The 9,860-nt window shown below is 40.8% G+C and overlaps 1 protein-coding gene across 1 annotated transcript in view; it reads right to left on the bottom strand.

The window, feature by feature from the left end:
• The window catches only part of LRTM3 (leucine rich repeat transmembrane protein 3), a 30,948-nt gene extending 22,448 nt beyond the window's left edge, over positions 1-8,500 (bottom strand). Inside the window, exons 1-2 of the mRNA XM_027115876.1 lie at positions 6,585-8,500; positions 6,454-6,487 (exon numbers count right to left, since the gene is read on the bottom strand). Coding sequence (XP_026971677.1) covers positions 6,454-6,487; positions 6,585-6,594 — 44 coding nt within the window. The 5' untranslated portion in view covers positions 6,595-8,500. The remainder of the gene's footprint in view (positions 1-6,453; positions 6,488-6,584) is intronic.
• Positions 8,501-9,860: the final 1,360 nt, after the last annotated feature.

Below are 9,860 nucleotides of genomic sequence, written 5' to 3'. Positions count from 1 at the left end.
GGGAACGTAGATTATCTTGTACTTTACTGGAAGAATAACCCTACTTTTAAATAATGCTTCATCATAAACAATGAAGATAATATATGAAATCATCAAAATATACCCCATCACAAAAATCATTTTTTCTAAATGCTTTTTTTTTTTTTTTGCGGTACGCAGGCCTCTCACCATTGTGGCCTCTCCCATTGCGGAGCACAGGCTCCGGACGCGCAGGCTCAGTGGCCATGTCTCACAGGCCCAGCTGCTCCACGGCATGTGGTATCTTCCCAGACCGGGGCACGAACCCGTGTCCCCTGCATCGGCAGGCGGACTCTCAACCACTGCGCCACCAGGGAAGCCCTCTAAATGCTTTTTTATACAGGAAAATCTCATTGATTTGGATTCTGCTAATTAGGATTTGGAGTAGTTTAGGCTAAACTACTGATTGCCTTTTTTCATAGAGAACACAAAATTATTAGGTGAATATTTAAAATGTGTTAAATACTTCTTCAACTTCTCTCAACTGTTAAGAGAATTTATTAACATCTAATATACAGGCTGTATACACATCTTTGTTACCAACTGTGATGATTAATTTTATGTGTCAACTTGACTGGGCTGAGGGATGCCCAGAAAGCCAGTAAAACACTCTTTCTGAGTGTCTGTGAGGATGTTTCTGGAGGAGATGAGCATTTGAATCAGTAGACTGAGTAAAGAAGATATGCTCTCACCAACTGGGTGGGCATCATCCAATCCGTTAAGGGCGTGAATAGAACAAAAAGACGGAGGAAGAGCAAACTCTCCCTCTCTCTTCTTGAGACGGGACATCCATCTTCATCCATCCTGCCCTCAGACATCAGAGCCCCTGGTTCTTGGGCCTTTGGACTCTGAGACTTACACCAGTGCTGCACACCCCCTCCCCGCAGGGCTTCTGCCTTGGACTGAATTATATCACTTGCTTTCCTGGTTCTCCAGCTTTCAGAGGGCACATCATGGGACTTCTCAGCCTCCATAACCATGTGACCCGATTCCTATAAATCTCCTTTTATATTTATCTATCTATCTATCTATCTATCTATCTATTAATCTATCTTCCATTGGTTCTATTTCTCTGGAGAACCCTGACTAATACACCTACCCATTATCTTTAGTATCATGTCACCTCTGGTAACACCGTTTGTCCTTACTACTAGAGCCAAATTGGGAGTTGCAGTAATGATCATGGATGTGGACTCTTCAACATTCATTCTACCCCAAATGATTAGGCTAAATCTAACATGGTAATTAGATTAGGAATGGGCATGAACTCATCCCAGCATAAGACAAAGATTTTTAACAACTTCTGGGAAAAGTTGCCTTGTTCCCAGGAAAGACGGAGAAAAAAATGGCCTCTTCCTCTGGACAATGCTGGTCTGATTTTGAAACTCTTGTGGCCATCTTTCTGTTTACCTTAAGGTAAAACCAACATGAGGGGGGCTTCCCTGGTGGCGCAGTGGTTGAGAGTCCGCCTGCCGATGCAGGGGACACGGGTTCGTGCCCCGGTCCGGGAGGATCCCACATGCCGCGGAGCGGCTGGGCCCGAGGCCACAACAGTGAGAGGCCCAAAAACCACGTACTTGACAGCTAGTTCCTTGCTTACAAAAAAAAAGTAAAATTTATAAAAAACAAACAAACAAACAAAAAACCAACATGAGGAAAGGCAGAGGGAGAGTTACAGGACCTTAATGAAGTTGTTGAGGCACTGTATCAACCAATTTTGAAGCAAATCCTACCTCAGGATTTCCTATTATATGATTATTATAAATTCTCTTCTTGGTATGCCAGTTTGAATCATGGTTTTCTGTTACTTGAGAATTAAAATATTCTAACTGATACAGGCAGGATGCATAAGCATTCTAGGGAATCCAGGTGACCCTAACAAGTTATAGCAGTGTCCAGACATAATTAGGATAAAATTTCCTCAGGACAGGTATATTATTCACTTAGGAAAGTGAACAGTGAAAATATGAGACATATACAGAGTTAGTTTTTTGCACATTTCAGGGAAAATATAGAAAAAAGCTGAAATGCAAGACCAATATTTCAACAATTTAATATTATGATTTTAAACATAATAAAACAATGCTAGATGTATGTTGAACCAACCTTGCATTCTTGAGGATAATCCCACTTGGTCAGAGTATATAATCCTTTTAATATGCTGCTGAACTTGGTTTGCTAGTATTTTGTTGAGGGTTCTACATCTATATTCATAAGGGATATTGGTCTGATACCTAACTTGTATACCTTATATAACTATTTGTCTTTCCTGCTCTGGAGAGCTTCCAGACCACATATTCTCCTGGGTATCCTTCTAACCCACTGGTAGCTCTTTGTCAGTCTTCTTTGCTGGTTCCTCCTCTTCTTCCTGCCCTCTTTGAAGCGCCCCAGGGCTCAGCCCCTGGTCCTCTTATCTTCTCACAGTCCCTTTGTAATCTCACCCTCTCTGTGGCTTTTAATACTGCCTATGTGCCAAGAACCCCCAAACTCACTGTCTCTACCAGACATCTCTCCCAGACTACTTACTATCTCTATTGGATGCCCAATCAATCTAAGACTCAACAGTTGCAAAACAAAATTCCTCATTTCCCCATCAAAACCTGCTCCAGGGCTTCCCTGGTGGTGCAATGGTTGAGAGTCCGCCTGCCAATTCAGGGGACACGGGTTCGTGCCCCGGTCCGGGAAGATCCCATATGCCACAGAGCGGCTAGGCCCGTGAGCCATGGCCGTTGAGCCTGCATGTCTGGAGCCTGTGCTCCGCAACGGGAGAGGCCACAATGGTGAGAGGCCCACATACCACAAAAACAAACAAACAAACAAACAAAAAAAAACCCTGCTCCACCCACAGCTTTCATCATCTCAGTTGATGACAACTGCACCTTTCCTACTTGCTCAGGTAAAAATCTTGGAGTCATCTTTGACTCCTTTCTCTCACATCCACACACTCCACTGATTCTACTTTTTGAAGTATATCCTAACCACTTCTTACCACCTCCACTGCTACCACCCTGGTTTAAGTTACCTTTATCTCTCACTTGGATTACTTGCAAAAGCCTGCTGTCTGCTTAGACCCTTGACCCAGTATAGTCTACTCTCAACACTGCAGGCAGAATAATCCTTTAAAAATATAAGACAGCACATATAATTCTCCCACATAAAACTCTACAATGATCCTCTGTTGTCACTCAGAGTAAAAGCCACTGTCTTTAAGATGGCCTGCAGGGTCCAACCATGATCTGGTCACCTATTCTCTAACCTCTCTAATACTCTTCTACCATTTCTGTTTGGTTAACTCCCCATCCCTCCAAGGCTTTAGTCAAATCCCACCACATATATTGCACCTACCTCTCTTCTCCTACTTCTGGCACCCTGATTCCTCTTACCCTACATTATCTTTTGTTTTACCATATTACATATAATTATCACTACCTCCCATATAATTTATTTATCATGTTGTCATTTACTATCAGACTCTCCTCTGTCTAAAACATAAGGTGGGAAGCAATGTCTGTTTTGTTCACCGCTGTATCTCAAGGGCCTGCAGCACATTGTAGGCCCTCAGTAATATTTGCTGAGTGGCCATTTTCACCTCTAGCTTTCTGATGGCTAACGCTTGTCCATAGCAAGCTGATCCAGACATACAACCCAACCCGTTCTTCAGGTTCAGTGAAGGGGGAAAAATACACATACACAAACCACCCATACATGTGGCTAACTTTAAGGAAAAGCTAGAGGCAGATATAGAAGGGAGTTAACTACAGCAATACAAGCAACTCCCACTTAACCGTTAGGTATGTCTGTGTATTTTTAAAATGTCCTTTGGCCTCTCCCCACCAGGGAATCTCAACTGGCCTTTGAAAATTTAAAAAGAACTCCCCATACTCCTAGGAAAAGACTGACAGCTCTATAGCCATGGCAACAAGTAAGTACTAAAAGTGGTTGTAAATCAGTTAAATCAATCAATGGCGTAGAGTCATAGCATAATCCTAGAGTCATAGTAACAAACACCAAACCTGCTTTTAAACAATTTTGTCTATCAATGGTAACTCGCTTCAGGAAATACACTTCTGAAACCAACCAGTGACAGCTTTAATCTTTGAAACTCAGGCAACTGATGGCAGACTTTCCCAGGAACACACATCTAAGGCTGAGGTCAACCCTGAAACAGACCATTTCCCAAAACTCAATGGATATAAGATCAGCAGTTTGCATGGCTCACCGAGACTCTGTCTGGCCAGCACGGCTCTCCCTGACTCCGGATACTGAGTGGTAGGCTCATCCTTTGACGTCCTTTGTGCCATTCGGTCCTGAGCCCCACATGCTTCCCCCGCTCCTCCCTGCTCTCTGTTCTGCCGCTCCTCCCTGCTCTCTGCCCACCCCTCCCCTTTCTCTTCTCTCTCATCTCATAAGCAAGACAAAACCCACTCAGTCTCTGATGCAGTGCAACTTTAACCATTTTTATGCTTGAGGTTCTACCAATATTTAAGCCCTTTTACCTCAAAATAATTTAAGAGGCTCTCCCAAATATAATTCTACCCCAAAAAGGAATTCTGGTGCCAAGGTAAAATATTTTTGCTTTATTACACATATCATTTTAACGAATCTTCATGACATTCCTAAGAGGTAATTCTTCTAACTGCTATTTTGAAAGTAAGGAAAAGGAGTGAGTCATTTGCCCAAGGCCATGCCATCATTTAGAGGCAGAACTATGACATACACCTAGACCTTTGTAATTCAAAATGTGTTTTTTCACTACAATGTAGTACTGCCACCATGGAAGCCATATCTCTTTCCTAACCCTCTTCCCTCAACACCATCCCCCCCAATCTCTTCTTCTCAATTACTTTTCCCTAAAGCCTATTAAAAGTATTTAATTGCGCCTAAGCAGGAATGGAATAATGGCACAGAGGGGTGGGGAAACTCTCAGATTATCTTGATCCTGGTGCTAAAAGTCCTTTTCCCCCCACTTCCTCTTGTGGCTTCCTCTCTTGTCTGTCAATCCTCTGGCTTTTAGTTCCATGAGAATCTTCAATCTCAGTGCACACCTAAGCGCTGTACGCCTCAAACACCAACTCCTGGTCTGTCCAGTTGACTTCTGGATGGTTGTTTATGGTGGATGCACTCCTGAGGTGTCCTGGTTTGCTCTGGTATTCCTGTTCCCAGCCAACCCCGACCGGGATTCCAGCTCCCCATACTTCCAGATACTGTTACTGCTTCTCAGGACACCCACTTTATAACTAGATTTGCTAGTACTCAATATAAAAATAGAGCAACCAGGTTAAATGAATAAAGCCCCTTTACACCTGACAACTGAAAGAAATTAATTTTCAGATGCATACTCCGCACAGCTAGCTACTAGTGATCTAGCTATAACACAAAACTGTGTCACTCCTACGCTTAACCACCTTCAGTGGCTACTCACTATCAGAATAAACTCCAAGCTTCTTAACAGGGTATAGAAACTCCCCCATGATCTGACTCCTGCGTATTTTTTCACCTTCATCTCCCACTACTCCCTGACTCGTCCTTAGCATTCTAGCAACTCTGATATCATCATAATTTATTGTACATACCCTGTTCCTTATTTCCTTGCCTCTGCTCATGGCTTATAATTGCCTTTCTTATCCTCCTAACCCACTGTCTTTTTCTGACTAATTTTCACTTATCCTTTAAAATTCAGCTCCAGTATAACCTTCTTCATGAAGCCAGCCCAACACCCCTATGCTGGCTTAGGTACCTCCTAGATGTTCTCATAGTATTCCAATCACTGTGTTACCGAACTGCAAGCAATCATCTCTAGATCTATGTCTCCTCCACAAGAGTATAAGCTTCCGGAGAACAGATACCATCTTATTAATTGTATCCCAGTATAAAACCCAATGTCCATTGTATAGTGATATCTAACGATTGCTGAACGGCTTTGATGAAACCAATTAAGATACTGATAGCAACAAGAGTAGTGATGTCTGTATTTAATCTCTAGCACTCAGGCATCCTTAGGATGCTGATGATATAAACTCATTTCATGTCACTCTTGCAGCACTTAGCTCAGGATCTGCTCGGTTCACAGTAGGTGCTAAATGAATATTTTTCAACTGAATTTTCAGAACTGGTGATTATTACTTCTTCATGTGTATTGGAGAGAGGATGGGTAAGGAAGCAAGCCACTTAACCTCTCTAAGCTTTATTTTCCTCATTTGTAAAAACAGTAATGAGTCTACCTACCTAAAAGGATAATTTCAGCAGTACATAAAAAGCCATTTAACACAGCTTGGAACAGAGCAACCATTTAAAAAATCAGAGTTCGACTGAATTATGATGTTGAACAGCTGTCATCCTCTATACAAATGGGAAAACCCTTTTCTGTAATTCAGATGTAATTTTGAGTAGAACAAAACCAACCAGTTTCATCTAATTTCAAAATACGTCACTTACCTTTCTTCTGAAGATGAATGAATTGACCAGTTACCTAGAGATAAATCGGAATAAAAAATGTCAGAGCACCAAAAGGAGCAGCTCAGGCTGAACAAGTTTTATATTAAAATATTAAATTGTAGGATACTTACCAAATTTCATGCTTTTAAGGCAACTTTCTTTCTGTTTCAAGGGAGACAATAAAATATTAGAGTAATCCAAATATCAAACTTCCACAATTTTATAAGTTATTCTTATGTGTTACTTTGAAAAATCAGGGAAAAGGAAATCAAGCATTTGTTCTTACCTTGTGGGCATCTGTATTATCCTTCTCTGAAGGAAGTGCAGGCTTCTTCTGAAAGGCTGTACAAATCTTTATGAGTACGATCTCAAAGATAATTCCCAGAAAAGTTATAAATAAGATTGCCATCCAGTTATCTTGAGAAGTCCAGGACTCTAGGAGGTCCCATAATGTCAAAAATGCATTATTTTCCAATCCACCCACTTTTTTTAAGAAATAAAATTGCTTTGACATTTTTATGTTATGTGAAATAGACTGATATCTTCATTCCAAAGTCCTCGATTCTGGATGCCCCAAAACACAAAAAGGTGGTATGCCCATCTCATAACCACATGCAATGCTCTGCCAGAAAAAAAATGTCCAGTGCCGCTCAGTGCCTTGTCAAGTGCAGCAGTGATTGCTCTGGGTCTAAGAAAAGTGAGGGACGTGTCATAGTGGGTATTTAACTGAGCTCACATCAACTTGATTTTTTAGTAAAACAGAACACCTCATTTTATATTTCTTTTTGTTAGAGGGGTCTGTCAGCTGTGTTCCTCTTCGACAATCTACTGTGATGCTGAAAACCCAAGTTAGATTTTGGTAGATTTTGGAGTGGTCTCCTGGTGAATTTCCTCTTCACCCTGTTTCTGTTGATTCCAAGGAGCAGCTGCTTATGACGCTTGCTGATGTCAGAATTAGGGTGGGGCAGAGCCAGATCTAAGCACTGCTCGCCTTCCCTCAAAGTCTAGAGAGTAGTTTAGTCACAAGTATACAAAAAAGTCTGGACTATTAATGAAAATATTAATACTACCTTGGATTTAGAGTACTTTCCCTTTGAAGACGTAATGAATTAATTCTTCCTTTGTCTTCACTTATTCAAGGTCAGTTGAGGAAAGAAGTATAATCCTTTACACCAGAGTTAACTGTTCAGGCCTCTTCTGTCACATAACTTTGAGTGCAAGAAAGATTTATTGAGCTCTTACTTCCCTTGAGTATTAGAGATAATGAGATCAATGACGCATCCTAGTTTACACTCTCCCAGTCTACTGGACCATAGCCGACAGGTATTTATGATCTTAATTTAACTGTGATCATGGGGATTGTCTTTGCAAAGTATAGCTCTCCGGAATGCATGGTAGGCATTCCTTAGTTCTAGAAGAAACTTCAACAATTCCTCTGGATTTTTCTAGGGTAAGGTCCACCCTCCTCTCTGACTCCCCATCCATATACACGATCAGGGTGATTTTATTTCTGCTGGGGTTTTCTACAATATTTAATGTAGCTGGCAATATATTCAATTTCTCTTGCCTGATGGCAGACATTCTCTAATTCATTTAATGTTAACTATCTTAAAGGGGGTTGAGTGTTTTAACATTAAGGAACTCTCTAATTCCTTAGATCTTTTAGGGCTTGATGACACTGAATCCCTAATTAGTATACCACGAATAGCTCTTATAAGAACTGAAAAGGAACTTCTGTGTACCACTCCCACTGATGCTTAAGTCTGCAGAGAGGTAAAGAAGAGTATCCCCATCCCCTCCAGGGCTTTGTCATTTTTGTTATTTAAGTACTTGACTACTAATAAAAGTACAATTACCTATTTTTCAGCATAGACACTTCTGTCCTTTGCACTAGAAACCTCTTCTTGTGTCAATCTCAAGTGAGCAGCAAAAAAAAGTAAATGCTATGTTTATTTTTAAAAGTCACGAAGACAATAAAAAATAACAGCAGAGAAATCCCATTACTAACAGTAATATAGATAGTGAAAGAAAACACCCAGAAAAAAATTCTATTTTAAAAAAATATATATCTACCAATGCCACACTCTTTGAACTATTTGGACATTGTGGACTAGGTTTTTGTTCTTTACATGTAAAGAGAAAGTCCCAGTAATAAGTGTATAAAATAGCAATATAAAACCAAGGTTATTAATATCTTAGTTCAATACAAGGATTTATTGAATAATGAATGACTAAGGCACTGAGCAAGTAACACCAAGTGCTTTATGGATACAAAGATGAGTAAAACCATTCCCTGACCCGAAGCAGTATGTAATTAGTTGTATAGAGCAAATATGTCAATAATCTCTGAAAAGGCAGAGTGTGAATAGCAACAGAGAAGATATTATGTGGCTTTGAAGGAGAGATGGCTGGAGTAATTCAAGAAAAGCTGTGAAGTGGGAAAGAGAATTTAAGGGCCTTGAAGGATGAGTATGATTTGGTAACAGACAAAGACTAACAAAGAAAAAAGTTTCAGGAAGGGAAGACAGAAAGACTTGTTCATAAACTTTGTGGATCCAGGTTAGCTGGAGTACTGTGTACAGGTTCAGAGTATGGGGGAGAGAAAATAAGGTTAAAATGTTGATAGGGCCTATCGTGGAGAGCCTTGAACTAAGGTCTTTAATCTTAATAGTCACACTTGGAGATCCACCAACAGTTTTTGAGTTAGAGGTGTCAAATGGTTTATTGAACCAAGGAGACAATAAAATAGTAAAATGAATTAGGCTACTGTAATTCATTTTACAGTACGGGGATAGAATCAGACTTTGATACTGAAAACACAGGATTTGGCAACGAAAAGGAAGCAAATGGATTCAGAAGTGGTGCAGAAAAGCTAATGGTGAAGGAGAAAGGATTTAAAGATAATCCCAAAGCTGGTTTGTCAAGGACTAGCTTCCTCAACCTAGGCATTACTGGCATTTTGGACCGGGTGCATCTTCGTAATGGCTGGTTGTCCTGTACACTGCAGGATATTAGCATATGCCTTTCTCCTACCTACGAGAGGCCAGTAGCAACCCCACCCCAGCCGTTACAACCAAAAATGTCTCCAGACCTTGTCAAATGTCCCCTAGAGAACAAAATCACTCCCAGTTGAGAACTACTGATTTAGGTGAATGGTTGTGCCATTAATCAGGGCCTACCAGAGCCGGCGCCAGGATAGCTCTTTGACCATAATCTCAAACTTGAAGGAGCTGCACCCTTTCCCTGCAAGATGTGTCAATTCCGTGCAGAAGAGCAGATGGGACCTTTTCACAAATGTTTATTTTGGCCTTACACGTATCACTCATATCTTTCTCTAGCAGTTGTATCTTCCCCACCCATGGCTAGGTACACAGTTCTCAAATGACAAGCTACTTCATCAATCAAGA

The sequence above is a fragment of the Aethalodelphis obliquidens genome, unplaced genomic scaffold (assembly GCF_003676395.1).
Source record: "Aethalodelphis obliquidens isolate GAN/ISIS:26980383/991018 unplaced genomic scaffold, ASM367639v1 scaffold15, whole genome shotgun sequence".
NCBI lineage: Eukaryota > Metazoa > Chordata > Mammalia > Artiodactyla > Delphinidae > Aethalodelphis > Aethalodelphis obliquidens.
Note: the sequence above shows the minus strand (reverse complement) of the source record. Positions and strands in the feature narration are given on the sequence as shown.